This window comes from Salvelinus namaycush, chromosome 13, assembly GCF_016432855.1.
Source record: "Salvelinus namaycush isolate Seneca chromosome 13, SaNama_1.0, whole genome shotgun sequence".
NCBI lineage: Eukaryota > Metazoa > Chordata > Actinopteri > Salmoniformes > Salmonidae > Salvelinus > Salvelinus namaycush.
Window position 1 is genome coordinate 11574990 of NC_052319.1, and position 25865 is coordinate 11600854.

Below are 25865 nucleotides of genomic sequence, written 5' to 3' on the forward strand. Positions count from 1 at the left end.
TATCTGTCAGAGACCAGTAAGTGTTCACCACAATTTGGGCAAAACACATTTCACACCAACACTGAGGGCTGAAATGTTGGGTTCTGATTAATTTAGCTAGCTATGCTTAACAGTGTGAGAAAACACTTATCAGCGAAGGTCACAATAAATTCAACACATTTTTCTGCCACTTAACTTTGTTTTATCGGATTACTTTTTACATGCACAACATTGCCGACGTGTAGGCAGCAAGAAGAACCCTCAATTTACTAAACCACCTAGCACGAATTTAGTACCTCAAAGTTGATTGGTCAGAATCCAGCAAGGCGGAAGTCTAACAGGCGCGGGGGATTCCCCGAGGGAAGTTCCCAACGCGTTATAAAACATGTAAAATGTACATTTGTTCGAAATACACCATATCCTCTCCCGCACGTCGTACATATAGGCCACTCGAAGAATAAGAAGCTGTCGCAGTATCAAAACAATAGTTTGGCAATTTTCGAATGAAGGTAAGATACTGTTATTATAGGCTACAATCAGATACCAAAGTTGAGGGCGAACTGACCGAGGCTAGATCTGATATCTAACTATCTCAACTTGCTAACTATTGACATTCAATACGACAAAACAGAACTATACCAATTTTGCATAGTCAACGTTCAATTTATGAATGTCAACGTTCTGTGTAGCCAGTTCGTGCTTGATAGAATGTTGCTAGAAATGTAGAACTATTTGGCTGCTTCAGGCTACGGTGTAATCTTCATATCATGTAGCCAGCAGATTTGACCCGCTTGTTTACAGCTGCACTAGGGTCGGACAGGTTTCCTGTTTAGATTAAGACACAGCGGAGCTGGCGCGAGATATGGCTCAGAAAATATACTTCAATCCAGGGATGAGAAATGCGTTGTACTCCGAATTGTCTAGCAGTCGTTCAATCTTCTAAATGGAACAGGTGGGATAATGGGACAATTTGGGGTACAACGCATTTCTCATCCCTGGATTGAGGTACATTTTCCAAGCCATATCTCACACTTTGGTGTTTTAATCTATACAATGACTGTTTTAAGCTTGAGTGTGTTTAAAGTAAATTACTAGATAGAGAATGGGATTAGCTGTTTAATCAAATGAAGTAACCAAACATATTACCATGCTCATTATTCATTGTAAATTCAAAGTTAAAAAAAAGATTCAGAACATCCAGGAAAAACAATACCCAACCGAAAAGCATTAGAGATGTCAAAGATTCACAGTTTAGGTCAGGGGTATTTAACCGGGGGTCCATACTGCAGGGGTCCGCTATAAACAAATATACATATACAGTGCATTTGGAAATATTCAGATCCCTTGACTATTTCCCACATTGTTACGTTACAGCCATATTCTAAAATGGAATACATTTTTTTTTCCCTCTCTCAATCTACATACTATTATACCCCATAATGACAAAGCAAAAACAGAAACATATCACATTTACATCGGTATTCAGACCCTTTACTCCGTACTTTGAAGCACCGTTGGCAGCGATTACAGCCTCGAGTCTTCTTGGGTATGACGCTACAAGCTTTGCACACCTGTAATTGGGGAGTTTCTCTACAGACAATTCCTTGAACCTCATGGCTTGGTTTGCTCTGACATGCACTCTCAACTGTGGGACCTTTATATAGACAGGTGTGTGCGTTTCCAAATCATGTCCAATCCAATCGAATTTACCACAGGTGGACTCCAATGAAGTTGTAGAAACATCTCAAGGATGATCAATGGAAACAGGATGCGCCTGAGCTCAATTTCGAGTCTCATAGCAAAGAGTCTGAATACTTAGGTAAATCAGGTATTTCTGTTTTATTTGTAATATATTTGCAAATATTCCTAAACCTGTTTTCGCTTAGTCATTATGGGGTATTGTGTGTAGACTGCTGAGGACTTTAATTTTTTTTAAAAATCCATTTTAGAATAAAGGTGTAACAACAAAATGCGCAAAAAGTCAAGGGGTCTGAATACTTTCCAAAGGCACTACATATATACATACATACAGTACCAGTCATGTTTGGACACACCTACTCATTCCAGGATTTTTCTTTATTTTTACAATTGTCTAATAATAGTGAAGACATCAAAATTATGAGATAACACATATGGAACCATGTAGTAACCAAAAAAGTGTTAAACAAATCAAAATATATTTTATATTTGAGATTCTTCAAAGTAGCCACCCTTTGCCTTGATGACAGTTTTGCACACTTTTGGCATTCTCTCAACCAGCTTTATGTGGTAGTCACATGGAATACATTTCAATTAACAGGTGTGGCTTGTTAAAAGTTAATTTGTGGATTTTCCTCTTAAAACCTCTTATGGCTGCAGGGGCAGTAATGAGTAGCTTGGATGAAAGGTGCACAGAGGTGCCCATAGTAAACTGCCTGCTCCTCAGTCCCAGTTGCTAATATATGCATATTATTATTCGTATTGGATAGAAAACACTCTGAAGTTTCTAAAACTGTTTGAATTATGTCTGTGAGTATAACAGAACTCAGATTGCAGGCAAAAACCTGAGAAGTTCCACTTCCTGTTTGAATTTTTTCTGAGGTGGCAGATTTTCAACCAAGCTCTCATTGAAATTACAGCGAGATATTGATGAGTTTTCACTTCCTACGGCTTCCACTAGATGTCAACAGTCAATAGAACTTTGTCTGATGACTCTAATGTGAGGGGGGCCGAAGGAGACAGGAATTAGTCAGGTCTGCCACGAGCTGACCATGCATTCACATGAGGAGGACCTCTGTTCCTCCGCTCTTCTGAAGTCAATCTAATTCTCCGGTTGGAACGTTATTCAAGATGTATGTTAACAACATTCTAAAGATAGATTCAGTACATCGTTTGACATGTTTCTACTGACTGTTACGGAACTTTTGGACATTTCGTCACGTTATAGTAGTCACTTTGTGACTTTGGAATTGTTTACCAAAAGCGCTAACCAAAGTAGGTAATTGGACATAAATAACGGACATTATCGAATAAATCAAGCATTTATTGTGGACCTGGGATTCCTAGGACTGCATTCTGATGAAGTTCGTCAAAGGTAAGGAAACATTTATTATGTATTTTCTGGTTTCTGTTGACCCCAACATGGCGGCTAATTTGGCTATTGTTCTGAGCTCCGTCTCAGATTATTGCATGATTTGCTTTTTCCGTAAAGTTTTTTTGAAATCTGACACAGCGGTTGCATTAAGGAGAGGTATATCTATAATTCCATGTGTATAACTTGTATTATCATCTACATTTATGATGAGTATTTCTGTTGAAACGATGTGGCTATTCAAAATCACTTGATGTTTTTGGAACTAGTGAATGTAACGCGCCAATGTAAACTCAGATTTTTTGTTATAAATATGAACTTTATCAAACAAAACATGCATGTATTGTGTAACATGAAGTCCTATGAGTGTCATCTGATGAAGATAATCAAAGGTTAGTGATTCATTTTATCTCTTTCTGCTTTTTCTGACTGCTATCTTTCGCTGGAAAAATGGCTGTGCTTATTGTGGTTTGGTGGTGACCTAACATAATCGTTTGTAGTGCTTTCGCTGAAAAGCATATTTGAAATCGGACACTTTGGTGGGATTAACAACATGATTACCTTTAAAATGATATAAGACACATGTATGTTTGAGGAATTTTAATTATGAGATTTCTGTTTGAATTTGGCGCCCTGCACTTTCACTGGCTGTTGTCATATCGATCCCGGTAGCGGGATGCAGCCATAAGAAGTTAATGCGTTTTGAGCCAATCAGTTGTGTTGTGACAAGGTAGGGGTGGTATAGAGAAGATAGCCCTATTTGGTAAATGCCAAGTCCATATTATGGCAACAGCTCAAATAAGCAAAGAGAAACAACAGTCCATTATTACTTTAAGATATGAAGGTCAGTCAATCCGGAAAATGTCAAGAACTTTGAAAGTTTCTTCAAGTGCAGTCGCATAAACCATCAAGTGCTATGATGAAACTGGCTCTCCTCAGGACCGCCACAGGAAAGGAAGACCCAGAGTTACCTCTGCTGCAGAGAATAAGTTCATTAGAGTTACCAGCCTTTAAGTAACAGACACATGTCAACATCAACTGTTGAGAGGAGACTGCGTGAATCAGGCCTTCGTGGTCAAATTGCTGCAAAGAAACTACTACCAATAAGAGGAATAGACTTGATTGGGCCAAGAAACACGAGCAATTGACATTTGACCAGTGGAAATCTGTCCTTTGGTCTGATGTGTCCAAATTTGAGATTTTTGGTTCCAACCGCGTGTCTTTGTGAGACGCAGAGTAGGTGAATGGATGATCTCTATATGTGTGGTTCCCACCGTGAAGCATGGAGGAGGTGTGATGGTATGGGGGTGCTTTGCTGGTGACACTGTCTGTGGTTTATTTAGAATTCAAGGCACACTTAACCAGTATGGCTACCACAGCATTCTGCAGCGATATGCTTTCCCATCTTGTTTGCGTTTAGTGGGACAATCATTTGTTTTTCAACAGGACAATGACCCAACACACCTCCAGGCTGTGTAAGGGCTATTTGACCAAAAAGGAGAGTGATGGAGTGCTGCATCAGATGACCTGGCCTCCACAATCACCTGACCTCAACCAAATTGAGATGGTTTGGGATGAGTTGAACCGCAGAGTGAAGGAAAAGTGGCCAACAAGTGCTCAGCATATGTGGGAACTCCTTCAAGGCTGTTGGAAAAGCATTCCAGGTGAAGCTGGTTGAGAGAATGCCAAGCGTGTGCAAAGCTGTCGTCAAGGCAAAGGGTGGCTACTTTGAAGAATCTCAAATATATTTTGATTTGTTTAACACTTTTTCTGGTTACTACATGATTCCATATGTGTTATTTCATAGTTTTGATGTCTTCACTATTATTCTACAATGTAGAAAATAGTAAAATAAAGAAAAACCCTTGAATGAGTAGGTGTGTCCAAACGTTTGACTGGTACTGTGTGTGTATATATAGATTTATACTGAACAAAAATATAAATACAACATGTGAAGTGTTGGTCCCATGGTTCATGAGCTGAAATAAAATATCCCAGAAATGTTCCATATGCACAAAAAGGTTATTGCTCTCACATTTTGTGCACACATTTGTTTACACCCTTGTTAGTGAGCATTTCTCCTTTGCCAAAATAATCCATCTACCTGACAAGTGTGGCATATCAACAAGCTGTTTAAACAGCATGATTATTACACAGGTGCACCTTGTGCTGTGGACAATAAAAGGCCACTAAAATGTCTCAAGTTTTGAGGGAGGGTGCAATTGACATGCTAACTGCAGGAATGTCCACCAGAGCTGTTGCCAGAGAATTTAATGTTCATCTTTCTACCATAAGTTGCCTCCAGTGTTGCTTTAGAGAATTTGACAGTACGTCCAACTGGCCTCACAACCGCAGACCACGTGTATGACATCGTATGGGTGCGCGGTTTGCTGTGGTGGTGGTGGCGTTATGGTATGGGCTGGCATAATCTATGGACAACTAACACAATTGCATTTTATCGATGGCAATTTGAATGCACAAAAATGCTGTGACGAGATCCTACAGTGTAGACATTTCCTTGTTTTGAAAGAAAAGCAAATTATTTTGTCCATTTAAAATAACATCAAATGTATCAGAGGTACAGTATAGACATTGGTAATGTTGTAAAAGACTATTGTAGCTGGAAACGGCTGATTTTGAATGGAATATGTACAGTTGAAGTCGGAAGTTTACATACACTTAAGTTGGAGTCATTAAAACTAGTTTTTCAACCACTCCACACATTTCTTGTTAACAAACTATAGTTTTGGCAAGTCGGTTAGGACATCTACTTTGTGCATGACACAAGTAATTTTTCCAACAATTGTTTACAGACAGATTATTTCACTTATAATTCACTGTATCACAATTCCAGTGGGTCAGAAGTTTACATACACTAAGTTGACTGTGCCTTTAAACAGCTTGGAATAGTCCAGAAAATGATGTCATGGCTTTGGAAGCATCTGATAGGCTAATTGACATCATTTGAGTCAATTGGAGGTGTACCTGTGGATGTATTTCAAGGCCTACCTTCAAACTCAGTGTCTCTTTGCTTGACATCATGGAAAAATTCAAATAAATCTGCCAAGACCTCAGAAAACAATTGTAGACCTCCACAAGTCTGGTTCATCCTTGGGAGCAATTTCCAAACGCCTAACGGTACCACGTTCATCTGTACAAACAATAGTACGCAAGTATAAAAACCATGGGACCACACAGCCGTCATACCGCTCAGGAAGGAGACGCATTCTGTCTCCTAGAGATGAACGTACTTTGGTGCGAAAAGTGCAAATCAATCCCAGAACAACAGCAAAGGACCTTGTGAAGATGCTGGAGGAAACAGGTACAGATGTATCTATAGCCACAGTAAAACGACTCCTATATCGACATAACCTGAAAGGCCGCTCAGCAAGGAAAAAGACACTGCTCCAAAACCGCCATAAAAAAGCCAGACTACGGTTTGCAACTGCACATGGGGACAAAGATCATACTTTTTGGAGAAATGTCCTCTGGTCTGATGAAACAAAAATAGAACTGTTTGGCCATAATGACCATCGTTATGTTTGGAGGAAAAAGGGGGAGGCTTGCAAGCCGAAGAACACCATCCCAACCGCGAAGCACGGGGGTGGCAGCATCATGTTGTGGGGGTGCTTTGCTGCAGGAGGGACTGGTGCACTTCACAAAATAGATGGCATCATGAGGATAGGAAAATTATGTGGATATATTGAAGCAACATCTCAAGACATCAGTCAGGAAGCTTGGTCGCAAATGGTTCTTCCAAATGGACAATGACCCCAAGCATGCTTCCAAAGTTGTGGCAAAAATGCCTTATGGACAACAAAGTCAAGGTATTGGAGTGGCCATCACAAAGCCCTGACCTCAATCCTATAGAAAATCTGTGGGCAGAAGTGAAAAAGCTTGTGCGAGCAAGGAGGCCTACAAACATGACTCAGTTACACCAGCTCTGTCAGGAAGAATGGGCCAAAATTCACCCAACTTATTGTGGGAAGATTGTGGAAGCCTACCTGAAACGTTTGACCCAAGTTAAACAATTTAAAGACAATGTTACCAAATACTAATTGAGTGTATAAACTTCTGACCCACTGGGAATGTGATGAAAGAAATAAAAGCTGAAATAAATCATTCTCTCTACTATTATTCTGAAATTTCACATTCTTAAAATAAAGTGGTGATCCTAACTGAACTTAGACAGTGCATTTTTACTAGGATTAAATGTCAAGAATTGTGAAAAACTAACTTAAATGTATTTGGCAAAGGTGTATGTAAACTTCCGACTTCAACTGTACATAGACGTACAGAGGCCTATTATCGGCAACCATCACTCCTGTGTTCCAATGACATGTTGTGTTAGCTAATCCAAGTTTATAATTTTAAAAGGCTAATTGATCATTAGAAAACCCTTTTGCAATTATGTTAGCACAGCGCAAAACTGTTGTTCTGATTAAACTCTTAAAGGAACGGTCCCTTTTTTTTCCTTCAATTTTCGCCTAAAATGAAATACTCAAATCTAACTGCCTGTAGCTCAGCCCCTGAAGCAAGGATATACATTTTCTTGGTACCATTTGAAAGGAAACACTTTTTAAAGTTTTTGGAAATGTGAAAGGAATGTAGGAGAATATAACGCATTAGATCTGGTAAAAGATAATACAAAGAAAAAAAAGTTTTTTGTATTTTTTTTTGTACCATCTTTGAAATGCAAGAGAAAGGCCATAATGTTTTATTCCAGCCCAGATGCAATTTAGATATTGACCACTAGATGGCAGCAGTGTATGTGCAAAGATTTTGTCTGATCCAATGAACCATTGCATTTCTGTTCAAAATGTTGTATCAAGACTGCCCAAATGTGCCTAAGTTGTTTATTAATAACTTTTCATGTTAAACTGTGCACTCTCCTCAAACATTAGCATGGTATTCTTTCACTGTAGTAGCTACTGTAAATTGGACAGTGCAGTTAGATTAACAAGAATTTAAGCTTTCTGCCAATTTCAGATATGTCTATGTCTTGGGAAATGTTCTTGTTACTTACAACCTCATGCTAATCGCATTAGCCTACGTTAGCTCAACCATCCCACAGGGGACCCACCAATCCTGAAACACTAGTCTCAACGTCAACAAGGAAGAGGCGACTCCAGGATGCTGGCCTTCCAGGCAGAGTTCCTCTATCCAGTGTCTGTGTTTCTTCCCTTCTTAATCTTTTATTTTTACTGGCCAGTCTGAGATATGTATTTTCTTTGCAACTGCCTAGAAGGCCAGCATCCCGGAGTCGCCTCTTCACTGTTGACGATGAGACTGGTGTTTTGCGGGTACTATTTAATGAAGCTGCCAGTTGAGGACTTGTGAGGCGTCTGTTTCTCAAACTAGACACTCTAATGTACTTGTCGTCTTGCTCAGTTGTGCACCGGGGCCTTCCACTCCTCTTTCTATTCTGGTTAGGGCCAGTTTGCGCTGTTCTGTGAAGGGAGTAGTTCACAGCATTGTACGAGATCTTCAGTTTCTTGGCAATTTCTCACATTGGAATAGCCTTCATTTCTCCGAACAAGAATAGAGTGACAAGTTTCAGAAGTAAGTGTTTGATTCTGGCCATTTTGAGCCTGTAATCAAACCCAGAAATGCTGATGCTCCAGATATTCAACTAGTCTAAAAAAGGCCAGTCTTATTGCTTCTTTAATCAGAACAACAGTTTTCAGCTGTGCTAACATAATTGCAAAAGAGTTTTCTAATGATCAATTAGCCTTTTAAAATGATCAACTTGGATTAGCTAACACAACGTGCCATTGGAGCAGAGGAGTGATGGTTGCTGATAATTGGCCTCTGTACGCCTATGTAGATATTCCATCGAAATTCTGCCGTTTCCAGGTACAATAGTAATTTACAACATTAACAATGTCTACACTGTATTTCTGATCAATTTGATGTTATTTTAATGGACAAAAAACAAGGACATTTCTAGAGTGACTCCAAACTTTTGAACGGTAGTGTATATGATACATTTGGAAACTATTTAGACCCCTTGACTTTCCACATTTTGTTAAATTACAGCCTATTTCTACAATGGATTAAAAAAAAAAAATTCTCCCAGCAATCTACACACAATATTTTGCTAATTTATTACAAATAAAAAACATAACTTACATAAATAAGGTTTTAGACCATTTGCTTTTAGAATCGAAATTGAGCTCAGGTGCATCCTGTTTCCATTGATCATCCTTGAGATGTTTCTACAACTTCATTGGAGTCCACCTGTGGTAAATTCAATTGATTGGACATGATTTGGAAAGAGACACACCTTTTCTATGTAAGGTCCCACAGTTGACAGTGCATGAGTTTGAAGGAATTGTCCTTAGAGCTCCGAGACAGGTTTGTTGAGGCACAGATCTGGGGAAGGGTAATAAAAAATGACTTCTGCATTGAAGGTTCCCAAGAAGACAGTGGCCTCTATTATTATTGAATGAAAGAAGTTTGGAACCACCAAGACTCTTCCTAGAGCTGGCACCCTGGCCAAATTGTGCAATCGGGGAAGAAGGGCCTTGGTTAGGGAGGTGACCAAGAACTCAATGTTCACTTTGCAGAGCTCCAGAGTTCCTCTGGGGTGATGGGAGAACCTTCTAGAAGGACAACCATCTCTGCAGCACTCCGCCAATCAGGCCTTTATGGTGGAGTGGCCAGACGGAAGCCACTCCTCAGTAAAATGCACATGACAGTCTCCACCTAAGGACTCTCAGACTATGACCAACAAGATTCTCTGGTCTGATGAAGGCAAGATTGAACTCTTTGGCCTGAATGCCAAGCGTCACGTCTGGAGGAATCCTGGCACCATCCCTACGGTGAAGCATGATGGTTGCAGCATCATGCTGTGGGGATGTTTTTCAGCGGCAGGGACTGGGAGACAAGTCAGCATCGAGGGAAAGATAAACGGAGCAAAGTACAGAGGTCCTTGATGAAAACCTGCTCCAGAACGCTTGGGACCTCAGACTGGGGCGAAGGTTCACCTTCCAACAGGACAACAACCCTAAGCACACAGCCAAGACAATGCAAGGGTGGCTTGGGGACAAGTCTCTGAATGTCCTTGAGTGGCCCAGCCAGAGCCTGGACTTTAACCCGATCGAACATCTCTGAAGAGACCTGAAAATAGCTGTGCAGCGACGCTCCCCATCCAACCTGACAGAGCTTGAGTGGATCTCCAGAGAAGATTGGGAGACCCCACCCAAATACTGGTGTGCCAAGCTTGTATCATCATACCCAAGTAGACTCGAGGCTGTAATCGCTGCCAAAGGTGTTTCAACAAAGTACTGAGTAAGGGGTCTGAATACATATGTAAATGTGATATTTCATTTTTTTTTTTTTTTTTTATAAAGTTGCAACAATTTCTAAAAACCTGTTTTTGCTTTGTCATTATCGGGTATTGTGTGTAGATTGATGAGGGGGGGGGAAACGATTTAATCAATTTTAGAATAAGGCTGTAACGTAACAAAATGTGGGAAAAGTGAAGGGGTCTGAATACTTTCCGAATATACATATACAGTGCATTCAGAAAGTATTCAGATCGCTTCACTTTCTCAACATTTTGTTACCTTACAGCCTTATTCTAAAATGTATTTAATTGTTTTAAAATGAATTCAATGATTTTATGAATATCGCTAGCAACAACAGTAAAAAAGAAGAGAATATCTTTTTTCTAAGGATGTCAAACTTTATTTCCCAACTCCTAATATTGAGCAAATTACACTCATTGGAGTATATCTGACATAGGCCTTGAAAAACTACCCTCAAATAGGCCACTGGTTCGGCAAGTGCCACTGCCTGCTGGTAAGCTTTCTTGACTTGGACATAGATTTTTGTCAGCACATGGCTAACCTTTGATTAACTCTACCAATTATAATGTGTGAATGTTAAATAATGTTAAAATAATGAAAAACTATATTCCAAATCTATTTATTTTAAAATGTTGATTACTTCTCCTTGCCATTATCATTCACCTGATGCTAAGCCCTTTTTTCTTTAGCCCTAACGTATGTTGGGGGACCCTGGGTCGCTGGTTTGCCTGGGAGGGCTCCCTGGGCAAGAAAAGGTTGAAGACCCCTGGTTTAGGTCATTGGCAATTGACTTTATTGTATTAGTAGCTTAATGTATTGATCATGTCATAATGCAATTGTATTGATAGAGATACAGTAGGTTATTTGGTATTAGTCATTAGCTATCATAATAATAGCTAACAACATTGAGGTACGTTTACCCCAAATATTGTACATTTCATTATAATTTATGAAACCTATTATTTAGTAGAGTTGTTGCAGCCATTGGTCATGTATGAACCAAATATGTCAATAGATGTCATCAATTTATTTAAGTGATGTTCTTATCATCATGAGTACTTAAACATTTATTTCTTTAGTAGATATTTTGGATGTTTGTTTTTGCTTTCTCATCAAGAGGCTATTTCTACACAGGCCACTTATGATCATCCTGAAATGTTTACCGTACGTTTCTAAAATTAGCAAGTACAGGCGTAAAAGAGAAGTATGCACTGGCCCCAGTTTCATGATTAGCGAGGAGGACTTCGTTTTTACAGCAAATCATGTGATAATGTGCTTTGATGCAGCATTGTGCCCCTAAACATTGGTTGTGTGATATGTTGCCACAGGGCCCATGACTGCTGTGTCAGTAATGATTGTGGAGCACACGGCATGGAGAGGAATATTGGAGACCAGCTCAACAAGGCATTTGAAGCTTACCGCCAGGCCTCTATCGAGCGAGACAGCGCCAAAAGGGAACTACAGAACACGGTATTATACCTAAATCATTGCGATAGAAATCTAACTCTTCAAAATTACCTATGAGACTTCAACCCCATCCAGTGCGATGTGGCGTAGCCTTCTATACAGTGCTTTGATATAATTAAGTGCTGTAGCATGGTAATTACAGTCATTTACAATAGAGGCTACAAAAGGCTACCTACCTAGTAAGTGATGACATTCATGATTTAATATGTAATGGAAGGTTAACTTTTGCAGAATGAATATTATCAACGGCACACTCAGAAACTTCAGAAACAGATAGAAGACCAGCAGCAGTTGATTTCAAAACTAAAAGATCAGTTGATAGCAGCAACTAAGCAACCTTCAGGTAAATGACAAGCATAATTGTTTTTTTAATACTATTGTTTGCATGATGACATATTCTATACCATACCGTTGAACTATAGTGAAAGAAACAGTAAAACCGTAGTCTATATTGGGCATGTGCATGCATTCTGTTACATTTTCGGTTCCCCTGGAGATAAATTGTGCTGTAAGAAATATTATTGCTGTTTCGGGACATTGTACACTTTCCATCGCAAATGACACTTCCCGTGTTGACTGTGGTTGGGCTGCTACATTATATTTTTTATCTAATTTGATTGTTAGGAGAGGTGAAAGGTGAGGTTGTTCCTAGAAAACAGGAAGAAGAAACCCTGTCTCCTTCCAACGATCTCTTTGACAACCCAAGCAGCTCCTTCCGGAAGATTCATTACTTGGTAACCATGTTTAACACAATTAGTAATACAATCCACATAAGAGGATAATTAGATATTGTTTATTTATGTTTACAAATATGATTCAGACAGGCAAAATGCAAGGATGTGATAGGGTCAGAGTGCGAATTATATTGTGACATTTGGGGTGTCTACATTTTTTTCACGGGACCTATGTGTGAAAAAATAAGTAAATATAGAAAATACATGTCATTTAACGGTAAAAAGTGTAATGACATGTGCCGATTTGTCGTTTGGTCTACACTCTTGTAGCCTGAATAAATTGAATCGTCAAAAGAAGGGCCTTTTTTGTGGGGGGGGGGGGGGGGGGGTGTTAAATCATGACATGGAGGTGGGGGTGTTTGTTTAATTTGAAATAGTAAAAATAGCATTTTAAATAAATAGGATAATGGTTAAATGAGCATTATTTAGAGACCCCCCCCCCAAAAAAAGTTTGACTTTGTTGCATTTAGGGGGCTGTATGTCTCATTCAGGGGTTCACGCTCTGGATAGGGTGCGAACATGGCATCCCCGGTTGCTGCCTCATAATTATTTTATTTTGGTTTTCTCTCAAATGAGCTCAATATCCTCTTTTTTTTTTTAAAGCGAGCACACATACAGCCACACACACAAACATACGTTGTTCACAAATTGTACATTGCTTGTAGATATTCTGTTTCAGCAGGGCCAGAGAGCAGTAGCATAGCTCATGCCAATGCACAATACAATAGCTCCACTTCCTGTGACATAGGTCATCTTTCATTTTGTTGCGTCACTCTTATAAAGGTCGCAAGCTCTAATTTTTAGCCAGATAACAAATTCACTGAACCTGTTTGGCTAATGTAAAAGCATTATTTTCCCCCCTTAATCAAAAATAAAACATGTGTTTTGGAATTTGTTATTTTCTAATATAATCATAACTCGTTATCATGTGTAATTTTAAAAGAATGAATACACACATACAGTCTTTCATCAACAGGTGGCGCTAGAGGATAACATCACCAAACCTCAGGGTCTGAGGCCGTAATAAACCACCAGCTTTCTTGTTGAGAAATAATTCCCTAATCGATCACAAAGCAGCAACCATTTTAGTAGATTCATTAACAATAATCAGATAATTTTTATTTTGAATGGTGGATGTTCTCTTGCCATGTAAGTCCTCAATGCCATGTGTGTCTGTTTTTCAGAAGGGGAACATGGAAACGGCAATGATTGTGTCACCTTCACCACACACAGCACCTGTAAACAGCAGTTTTGAGAAGTATGTGCTTTAGTCACCAGTATCTTTACTTCATTGTTGGCTGAAAAGCAGTTTTCTTACTTGTATTTCTTTGTCTCTCAGAAAATATGTTTTTGAGGCATTTCAAGCTCTTCAGGGGAAATTCCAGCAGATACAGACATTAACCCGGAGACAAAAAGATCACCTGAAAAAATTCTACAAAGGAAATTACATGGCAAATGGTAATATTAGTCCGCACAATAGTAATTTTAGATTGGAGAAATTGCTTATTATTCCAGCACTGTTGAAAGGCACCCATTGCCTGAACTCATGTCCAGCTTGACTCTAATTTAATTACAATAGAGAAAATATGTTGACTTACAATTGCTTTGGATATGTCATAACACTGTATTAGTAATTATATATTGTAGCTTTAGCTTGATTCCTGTACACAATTAGATAGCAACACACTAAGCTGAACTGTACATTAATGCCTCATTGGCCTATTGACCCTTGGCCCACCCACCTACCTGTGTGGAAATAGAATGAGCAGATAAACATGTTTCATTATTCCACAGACACATGGTGTGATGTAGCGCTGGTTAGTTGAATGAAAAACAAGTTGGAATGAAATAAAGAATGTTCCTATTATACTTATTGTGTGAAATTAGAAGATTAAATTAAACAGGGAAAAGGTTCTCGGCGTTATTCATTATTACCTGATTATTCATCATTACTTGAACTAATCGCTACTCAATAGCATAAGTTAATATCTCAATGTTGCAAGTGAATATCGATTATGTTACATAAACAGTATGATAAAAGCCTTGTGTTTGCCATTCGACAGAGCAGCAGTTCTCCATGCCCATTCAGTGTACAGACGTGACCGCGGAGCAGGCGGAGAGGTCCTTCCCCTCAGCCTCAGCCTTAAGGCCAGGGGTCATCCTCCAGCACCCGCCCACATCCCTGGCATCCCGCGGTGCCAGCCAAGAGGACAGGGATCTAGTGGACTCCCTCACCAGACTCAGCGTCAAGTTCCCCCCCTCCACAGACAGTGAATACGAGTTCTTGAACAGCGCTCCAGAGAAACACTTTGACCTGTCTATGCCAAGGCAACGGGCAGCAGTCAGCAGTATCCCTGCCGTCATAGAGGAATCGTCTATGGAGCTGGCCATCCCATTCCTGTATCCTACGTCTCCCTCTCACCCCACCTCCCCCTCCACCTCACTCTCACACGAGAGTGTGCGTGGGCCCCTGCAGGTGAGATTCGCGGGAAATGCTCTTTCCTTTATTTGCAGCAGGTAAATGTAGGAAATTCACAACACCTGATTTGTTCTGGCAAATGAATGGGAGAGAGAGAGAGAGCGTATAAGTAGTGAAAGACAACCTAAAACATCAATGAAAGTTGTTGCTCGCGATAAAAGGCCAATTTTTCTCTGATTACCGAGTTGAGAGCTCCAGTCAAACTTTAAACTAACATGGAAATGCCATTAATTGGTTAGATTCAGTAGATGTATACCTGCTAAAACAGAGGTGAGTTGAGATGTGATAGGCCTATGTGTACGACAATGCTTGTTGCATATTTATTACAATGTGTCTACCTTGCTATTTGTCATTGACATAAAATCAGCAAATAGAGAAGTAACAAATGATCATAAAACACACCAATTGTTTTGGATGATAATGCTTTTTTTTGCCATGCAGTTTAGTAGTTGGTTATGTAAGTCCATGTTGATGTCAGAACCAAGGTAATGTATATTTTATGACTACCATTATCAGTACAACTGCACCCCCTGTGAGGTCGTGTATGCAGAATTATAGAAGCAATCTTTCTTTTTTATCTATTGATGTAGTACATATTTTGATAATACACAGCAATTGGCCTCCCAGATTTCTTGGCTCATCTGAGTCCCATATTGCTGGATGTGTACCTCAAATTGATATTTAGCTGTCATGTATTCTTTGTTGAGTATTGCTTAACCAGGCTTTTGGTTAAAAATGACACAGAAGAAATGCACCTTTGTTCAGACGCGTATTTGGGTTGTGATTAACACCTACACCGATGGTCGAACATTTCATTGTTTGGATTTCTCTGTTTCTAACTTAACAAACGTTGCCTCAGGCATTAACAATGCCAGGAACAAGTAACTACTAAATCCTACTGTAGCAAATGCACAGCATTACAATAGTACAAGTAGTGGGGCAGGAACTATAGATGTTGAGAAAGCGGGTTCAAGTGGGACACTGCTTTGCTTGTATTCCCCGGAGCAACATATCTTTCCTCAGTGGAGACCCAAGCACATGGCCAACTGTAAGTGGGTGAGTGTAAGCAATGCAAAGTGTATGAATAATGGAGTATAAGTGGTGTGTTTGTCCCTCCATGTAGCCTCTGTGGAGCCCTGAGCTTTGTGATGCAGTAGCAGCGGCAGCACAGGCCGTGAGTGCGAAGCCACAACAACAGATCAACAACAGCCCTGATATCTGTGCCTACTGCAACGCGGAAGTTCCCCAAGACCACATGAAGAGCCACCTTTATACTCATTGCCAGAGGGAGAGTGAAGCCAGCAATTGACACTAGCAGACAGTGGCTGCCCAATGAAACACCTCTAGGCTTAATTCATGGTTTATTCATGTCTTTGTTGCCGCCATGAATTACACGCGCTGGGCTGGATGTCACATGACACTGGTGTTTGCAACAGGACTAGAATCCACTCTTGATCATATATTTAATTTGTAAGAGTTGAATGGTACATTTTACAGTCGTCGTCTTAAGATATTACTTTGAAATTGTACATCTCTAGACCTAGGAAATTTAATTGTACAGTATGTAGGTTTAAGTATAATAAAGCAATAATTTAATCTTGATTTTTCAGTTGTATTATTTTGTTAGTCTTTATAAAACACAGGGACTTGGCATGGTGCAAGTATGTTGACATACAGTATGTACATGTAGGCCTACTGTACACATCTCCCCCAAAGCAGTAAGATTTTGATACTGTATGTATTTTCAGGGAAACATTCAACTTTAATTCTCCACGTGGATCTGGAAATGCGTGTTGTGAAAATTATTGAAGTACTGAACAATATTTTTTGTAGTTATGATATATATATACTGAACAAAACACAACAATTTCAAAGATTTTACTGAGTTACAGTTCATATAAGGAAATTAGTCATTAGGCCACTAATCTATGGATTTCACATGACTGGGCAGGGGCTCAGGAGGGCGTAGGCCCACCCACTTGGAAGCTAGGCCCACCCACTAGGGAGGCAGGCCCAGCCAATCAGAATGAGTTTTTCCACACAAAAGGGTTTTATTACAGACAGAAATACCCCTCAGATGATCCCACAGGTGAATAAACTGGATGTGGAGGTCGTGGGCTGGCGTGATTACACGTGGTCTGCGGTTGTGAAGCCGGTCGGACGTACTGCCAAATTCTGTAAAATGATGCTGGAGGCGGCTTATGGTAGAGAAACGAACATGCAATTCTCTGGCAACAGCTCTGTTGGACATTCCTGCAGTCAGCATGCCAATTGCACGCTCCCTCAACTTGAGACATCTGTGGTATTGTGTTGGGTGGGAAAACTTCACATTTTGGTGGCCTTTTATTGTCCACAGCACAAGGTACACCTGTGTAATAATCATGCTGTTTAATGAGCTTCTTGATATGCCACACCTGTCAGGTGGATGGATTATCTTGGCAAATGAGAAATGCTCACTAACTGGGATGTAAACAAATTTGTGCTCAACATTTTAGAGAAATAAGCTTTTTGTGCGTATGGACAATTTCTGGGATCTTTTATTTCAGCTCATGAAACATGGAACCAACACTTTATATGTTGCATTTATATTTTTGTTCAGTGTATATAACACATTTTTCTATACTAATCCAATCTGTTAGTAGTTTGACTGATTGCACCCATTACTGAGATGGTTGTTCCAGTTTATATGATTGAGGTAGTCTCAGTATTCAATATTCCCTATCCTGGCAGTCATTCTGAATGCAGGTTGCGGATGATTTAAAATGTCCACTTATTGGATATCCTAACACTGGCTGGATTCCAATAGGAATTGCACATCACTTTGCAAGGCAGCATGATGTGACTTTCAGGCCTGATGTGGCCTGTAAACCAGGATTTCCCTAGCCACTATATTTTTGTTCAGTACAGCACCCATTCATACATTTGAGGAGAATAATTACAGTATCTGCATAACATAAATCCTTTCAATCTACAATACATAGTCCAGCATAATGTGTTACTAATCAATTTACAGTGAGGATCTTTGGCAACTTTTAAATGATTAGGCTGTCTGCATAGTAAAATATTGGTCAGAAGTTGTTATTAAAAGTAGGCTTTGGCAATGCCTAAATACTAATAGGATAAATTTGCTTTTGTAATTTGTAGCAGCTGTATGGTATGCTTAGAACAGGATGTGAAGTCATTCCAGTTAATTAAAACAATTTTATAAGTTAACACCATATGGTCATTGAAAGCAGATGTGTGCAGGTAAACATGTTAATTAAAACATGTGTTACTCAACATAACATCAGGTACATGCTCAGTTATTCAATTACATGCACAATTATCTTATAATTTGTAGCGTAATGTTTTTATCCTTGGCAAAGATTAGTTTTAAACATATTTAGATTTTAGGTAGTGCATTATTAACAGATGACTAAACAAATGATCATGGTTTATTTTGTATTCCCCTGCTCCCTTTTTATGGGTTGGTGATTAGGCTTACACTATTAGATCTACATTTTAAATTTGATAGTCTTTAAATCTATCAATGACCAGCTAGTAACAGTATACTAAATACACAAGCTGTTAGAAACACGGGAGTTTTCATGGCGAGACTTTAGCCTCTTGCCTACAAATAGCTTTTGACTTCGGCAATATTTATTCACAGCTTTGCAAATAATTGTAGTAATTTTCACTATCTTGTGTGACGTTGTCTTAGGGAAATAGGGAAAATATGTGTATTAAAACACATCTGTGTGCATTGAGGACCTTGTAGCCCTTCGGATATGGGCTGGTAACACTTGTGCTGTGTAGATGAGCTGGTGTGAAGACTGCAAACGGGATATTTTATTAATCCCATTTTGCATGCTTTACTCAACACCGATACTGCATTTTATATTTGAGTCATTTAGCAGAAGCTCTTATCCAGTGAGTGTGAGTGAGTGAGTAGTGAGTGCATACATTTAAATTTTTGTACTTTATAGCTATTTAATTGATTGTACATCATTTTGAATCATATTTAGATGTGTTTTATGGATGTGATATTCACAGAATACTGTCATTGCTTTATCACTGACAGTATTGCCTGATTTATATAGAACTTCAACAATCTTTATAGTTATGCTCAAATCTTCGGGACCAAGAGAAAGGGATTAGAATTTAATATCAAAAGGGAGAGGAGAGCCTATTCATTCTCTTTGACCTATGCTAATAGGTTATTAGAACACTTTGTTGCTGTTCAAGTGGACACCACACAAATACAAAAACAATACATTATCTGAGGGGGCAAAATAGCTGAAACAACATGTCCTTGTGCTGTATTTACAAATCTCAATATTACATTTTGGTCATGTACAATGTGCCAAGCATAATGTGCTATGCCTAATTTGGATGAACATAAACTGTAGAATTTTCACATCAAATTATGGACAGTGAAGGAGAGAGAATTTATTCTGAAAAATGTAGCAAATACAAATACCCAATCTCCCTAATGATTGTGCCTTGTAAATCTGTGAAGAGTTGAACACAGTGCAGACTGTATGGCTCTCTCTCTGAAATCATCGACAGATGCTTGCACATAATTATGTTGTCTCTGCCTGTTATTTGGAAGGGACTGAGAGCTGGGCTTATGATTTTTTTTCCAGTCTCTTTTGTATGTTTACTCACTTGTTAATAAAGTAATGTGGACAGCGAGATAAGATAAGTCACTTCAGCTCCTGGGGATCCCATTGTATGCCCACCTTGAGGTGCACCTAGCCTCTTGTTGTTCCATGTGAGTTGTGTCGGCTGTGTTTGGAGGGAACATTTGAGGAATAGGAGGAAGAACGATATGGATCGGGAGGGGGAAGCAGCAGGCTGATTACGAGGTGTCAAAATTGCCAGGAGCAAAAAGGTGAAAGCAATCAGGGGTGAGAAGAGTGCAGCATTCGTGAGGGGCAACTAATTATCCATCTCATTTGTGGAGAGCAGCATTTGAGGCAGCGCTAGCCCGCTGAACGGTGACAGATTGGTGCGGAGGAGAGGGGAGGTGTTAGAACAATGGAGCCCAGCTCACCATCATTACCTCATGCTAATCAGTAGTGCTGCTGCACCGCCATTCTGAGCTACACAGAGTTCAGGGAAAAATAGGAAGTCACCAGCTTCAGGGGACTTGCAGTCAATTCCAACTGGAGGAGAGGGGGGGACTGACATATTTGTGCTGGCACCAGTTCTGCCAATGCATGAATGAGCCAAAAGGTCATCGTAGGCAGGAGTTGATTTGTGTGGCCTGTATCATCACATCTCTGTATTCTAACCGGTTAGGAAATGAATCTGCAGATTGTACATCTGAAGTTCTTCCATTTTCATTCAACTATCAAATGAATCTAATATAACCTGAATGAGGGATTTCTATGATCACAGTGATCAATTTAATATCTGACATTCCTTTCACAATAGCTGGTATTAAACCGTAACTACTAATAATTTATATTTTAGAATGTGTATATATATATGTTTACTCAAAATACAATTCTATGCTTATTGAGATTTTCATAATTACTGAACAAATTCCCATAGTGGCAGACTTACAAAGTGTTTGAAGTATTTATTTATTTATTTATTTATCCGTTATTTTACCAGGTAAATTGACTGAGAACACGTTCTCATTTGCAGCAATGACCTGGGGAATAGTTACAGGGGAGAGGAGGGGGATGAATGAGCCAATTGTAAACTGGGGATTATTAGGTGACCGTGATGGTTGAGGGCCAGATTGGGAATTTAGCCAGGACACCGGGGTTAACACCCCTACTCTTACGACAAGTGCCATGGGATCTTTAATTTAAGTAAAGTACTGTATACGCAATACACTGTCATGACATTACTCAAGGGCTTTCACGCCTACTTTAGGTGGAATGTAAACCAAGCTTGAAACAAGGAAAAAAATTGTCCTAGCGAGATCACTTGTCAATCTCTCATTAGATGTAACTCCAGACTAACATGTCACAATCAGTGAAATATAGTACTGAGATATATGCTTCAAATCCATGTGTATTTGAATACTTTACACTAAGGTGCACTGTTTACATCTACAGTATTTTTAAAAACCACTTGTTATTGATTATCTTATGTCAAAGACCAATTTATTCTGTGATCCTTATCAGTCAGGAGAGATCCATACAATGCTACCCCTACATTACATTGTAGTCATAAAGCCGACCAATATCCAGCTGTAATATTCTACAGCACTGTATAATTACATCGGACACAAACAGGTCAAACTGAACAATGATTAATAAACATACATTGCATATCAACATTGCATAAGGCCAACATATCCACACCATATCACACCACACTATATTTAGTCACTGTGAAATGATTGACTAAAATGCTTTTGATGGAAACCCTCTATAGAGCCGTGCCACTTCTGTTTACCAGAACGTCTGTAAAAAAGAGGAAATGTTTGTTAGATAGAAAAGGAAGTCAGATTCTAGAATTAGTATGTAGTGTTAATTAACAGGAAGTTTGATCAGCCGTTTTAATTACCACCAACATTTGGGAAGTTTAATTAGTAGGCCTAGACTTCTAATTGCTGCATTGTTTACAATGGCTTCTTTCTCTGTCTTTTCTTGTTTACGTACAGTAGACAGACCCACCAGGATGTAAATGCTATGACCCAGACAGGTACAAATGTGTTCCTACTGTAACGTAAAAAGCAAACTATCTTGCTACTGAACATTATTCTACAGTTATCATATATTGTAATCTTCGAAGGACTTGTCTACTAGTTGAGGAATCATTTGATTAAATGTTTGTATTATCTGTTACTAATTTTCTCCTCTTCTAGACATGTGTCCACCTTTTCCATCTTAACATTTAAAAAAAGCCTACAGTCTAGATGTCTGTCCACACATGCCCAGCCAGTGTAATAAGGCCACCTGTCCAGAACAGCGTCTCAACATCAATGTCACGCAAACAATTAACAACTCATGAGAGAAACATATTCAGTTATCTGCAGGCTGGTCACAATGGGACTGCCAAATCTCCTGGCATAGTGAGCCCAGCGTATCACCTCACAGTTTCCATACCATGCGCTGGGCTGCATCTTGCTCTTTGTGTCAAAGCGGTAGGATTTACCAGTGTCAGATTAAATGTGTTGAAGCCATTGTTGCCTTTGGAAAGTCTCAGAACGGCCCCTCTCTCCATGGTGTGTTTGTTGCAGTGCTGGTTTGAGAGCCCTGATTTCTGGAGAACAGATTTGGCAGTCACAGCAAAAGATGACAGAGGCAGTGGTGAGATCGCACCCCGAACCCCAAAGGAGCCTCCGATTTCAGGGGACCTGGAGGCTGGATGGTACACATGTTCGCATGAGTAATGATCAGTGTGATTTTGATAATGCCATTGTTAAAATCATTTTTCAACATCACGTTAACAGCTCCAAGGGTTCTGGCCCTTATTGACATGGCCTCATAGAGTATATGAAAATAACATCTCACGTCTGGGTTGTAGAAAGATTATCATGAGAATAGTTGTCAGAATAATTGGTCGATACTTAGTGCAGAATAGTTGGTAGATAGTTGGCATTACGGTTGTGCCATTAAAAGCCATAGCCCAAATGAAATGACTTCTTCTTCGATGCCCCTCTGTTGCATCGATGTAAGTTGTTTTTCACCATAACACATGGGGGTGGGTTGGAGCTTGGGGGGTGGGGTGAAGGGGGTTATGGAATAAAATGATAACTTGCATTTCAAGGGTTAAGGCAGCATGAGAGAATCCATTCTCAGTTTAATGACCTAGCCTTGCTGGGCGAGGACGACAGGGAACATGCTCTTGACTTGTACTGAATTTGCCAATTAACACCTTCAATAACAGGCTGCCTCTGCACATCACCAATGCCAGGAGAGGAGCAACTCCTGCTATTCATCCACTGATTTTGTAATTTTTAGGGACTAGAAATTCGGCATGCAATACAAATAATCTTTTGCCCACGCCATTTCTCCTTTTTTGTTGTTGTTGAATTTGTCTGCAGAGTCATTTTTGTGTTAATAAACCTGTCATTTTGTATTAATAATACCGTCATAATAAACCCGTCGTTTGTTGAGATATTTGAGAATGGAGTATCAGACTGGTAATACTGGAAATGCTGTGTTTTTTCATGTACCTCATGAATCCTTACGCACTTCTTGGACATTCTTTTTTCACACTTGACGGACATTCTATTTTCACACTTGCCGGACATTCTATTTTCACACTTGCCCATATGGCCATGTTCAGCTTCAATTAGAACAACCACTCTGGTATCTAAGATACACTGCTGCTCTACTGCAAATGTTTTCTCTCCTCTTTTTGTTTTACATGGAGATTAAGAAATGACAATCTCAGCCTCAATATTCTCTTGATTTCTGTGTCATAAAATCTATTTTTGGACGAAGAATCCATTCTACTCCACCCCTTACATTTCACACATGTTTATCAGCCTTAAAAACAACACCTCGTATAGGTGTGAATTTCTAAGCCCTTGGTGAAAATCACACTGGGCACTCCTTTGTTTTCCTCCGAGTCCCTCTGCAGGTAGAGTGTCCTCTGCTTTTGGCCTGTAATGAAGGTGGCAAATAACAAAACCATAAACACCTTTGTCTATGTGTAAGGTGGACACCCTCACACCAACTACTGGCCTAATGAATGAAAACCACTAAAGATGGACTGTAATTGAAAAAGGTGCTTGCATACCGTTGTAAATGTGGTGAATTGTTCTAGTGGAACTGCCACAATCACACCATAAGACTTGGTTTCACGATTCATTAGCAGGTATTTGAACAATACATCCTAATTGAAAGACAGCTAAATAATTGATACCGGTTCACACCATAGGAAAAGGTGGAGTGATCTATCTAATGACGTTAACAAATTGAAGTGGAGGAGGACTTGGTGGATAACACTTTTAGGTGTGAGCTGTGTACAGTTATGTTGACAAAGGTTCCCGTCTTAACACTTTGTCAACATAACAGCTTTAGAGACTGTGAACATGTTAGTCGACTTCATGAGCGGCAGAAACCTTTCCTCGGTAACACGCGCTATCCGGGTTAGTAGATCATAGCTTGATTCTCCTTCTGATGACCATCATGTTTTCCTGTATATATGTACATGATCCCTGCTATAGAGGTCCACACATACATCCAGTTATTTATTCAGTGTTAACAAACCATCTGGCTTGGGTAGAACTGAAAGCCATTCTGGCAGGCCAGTTGCCTGACTGACACCTCATTGCATTAGTGGGAGGATGATGGCTTCATTAATGCCCAGTCTCTTTGCTCTCCTACACAGACATTATTGTATCCCTGTTGAATATCCATCTCTCTCTTCACTATTTGTTTGTGGTAAAATGGGCTTAGTTAATTCACCTGGAGTCTTTGTTGCCATGGTAAACCTGTTTATTGTTTTAACAGGATTGGATAGTGAGAGGTAGCACTTAATGTGTTCTCTTTGTGGAAGCTGTGAAAATGGCACCCCATATGTAATGCTCCTGCCTGCTGTTAGCCACACCAATTCCCCATGGATCACTCTATCTCTCTCTTTGTCTGTGTGATTAGATTGAACTTCGTGGATTTTATATATATATACATTTTTGAAATCTCGTTCATGCTTAATTTTATGTTTGGGAGTAGTTGGAATCTGTGTCTGACAGTATATGATGATCCAGAATATATGCAGGTTATGTTTTTCTCAATTTTGATTCAGCACAAGACAAATTGGCTGCATATTTTCTTCACACCTTTCTCTATCTGGGGATAGCAAGCGCAAATCTCCCCCGTCATACCTGTGACGAGACCTGCAAAGTGCTCCCAGTGCCCTAATCTGCAAGTTAGGGACCCTGTTCTGCCGTTGCATCGAGACAAGAAAGATGTTGTTCGTTTTCCTCTTCCTTCATTTCTTGTCCCTGTGGTTTTTGCATTTACACAACCCATAGAATTACATAAGATATAACAATATGTGGGTGTCTTATAGGCCAGTCTTCTTCAAGCAAATGTGTTAGCTACTGTTTTGCACAATACATTTAGAATTGGCAGTCAAACCATGATTTAGATCAACAGATGGCCGATAGATTGATCTAAATATATGTAGCATAGAACTGTTTTGGATTTGGAGTAACTTCAAGTTATGTGATACTACTCCTTAATCTATGGGACTATCTCAATGTCTCTGTGTGTGAGGATCTTGTTCAGAAACACTATAGCTCCACAGCACAAACCAGAGCTACTCTGCCATGTCTGTAGAGACCTGCACTGGGAGATCCCTGTGTAGTTGCATTATTAAACCACACTCCCTACCTCTCGGAGGGAAAAAGCGACTGTTGAATATTTGAAGGAGATATTTGATTTTTTATTTAAGGATATAGATTTAGATGGGGAGAAAATGAGAGATGCACAGTGACAGTATCGGCAGAGAAAATACAGTGAGATTTTGTTTTTCACCCGTTGGGATATCTAATGCTGTTCAGTGACATCTTTCAATTTCTCACAAATATGCAGCTGTGAAGATGATGGGGTTTTTGTTTTCTATAGCTCTGCCTGTCTTACTCATTTGTTTAAGTCATCCTTCCTGCCATGCACGTCACATCACCTCACTTGCAGTAACCGAAAGGTCACCATTTGAACAGACCTTTAGAACGTCTGACTGGAACCTCTACCAGGCATTCTATAGTTTGAAGATTAAGGAACCTCACAAATTATTACGACTTAATTCAAAAAAATGTAGTGCTACTGAATCTGGTTGGACAAAATATTGAAGCGGATAAACATTGCAGTATAACTGCTCAGATGCCCACTGAGCTAAGCTAAGTATCGATCCCTTTGGCTCTGAAG

At 39.6% G+C, this 25865-nt stretch overlaps 1 protein-coding gene across 2 annotated transcripts; it reads left to right on the forward strand.

Annotated features, from left to right (window-relative positions):
* The first annotated feature begins 312 nt into the window (after positions 1 to 312).
* LOC120058236 (TRAF family member-associated NF-kappa-B activator-like) lies at positions 313 to 16644 on the forward strand. 2 transcript variants are annotated; one of them, XM_039006748.1, is made up of 8 exons: positions 313 to 488; positions 11691 to 11832; positions 12061 to 12172; positions 12454 to 12563; positions 13748 to 13821; positions 13903 to 14021; positions 14627 to 15039; positions 16166 to 16644. In XM_039006748.1, the coding sequence occupies exons 2-8, from the start codon at positions 11734 to 11736 to the stop codon at positions 16349 to 16351; spliced, it is 1113 nt and encodes a 370-aa protein (XP_038862676.1). In that variant the 5' UTR covers positions 313 to 488; positions 11691 to 11733; the 3' UTR covers positions 16352 to 16644. The 2 variants fall into 2 exon arrangements, with proteins under 2 accessions (XP_038862676.1, XP_038862678.1); XM_039006750.1 differs by lacking the exons at positions 12061 to 12172; positions 12454 to 12563.
* Positions 16645 to 25865: the final 9221 nt, after the last annotated feature.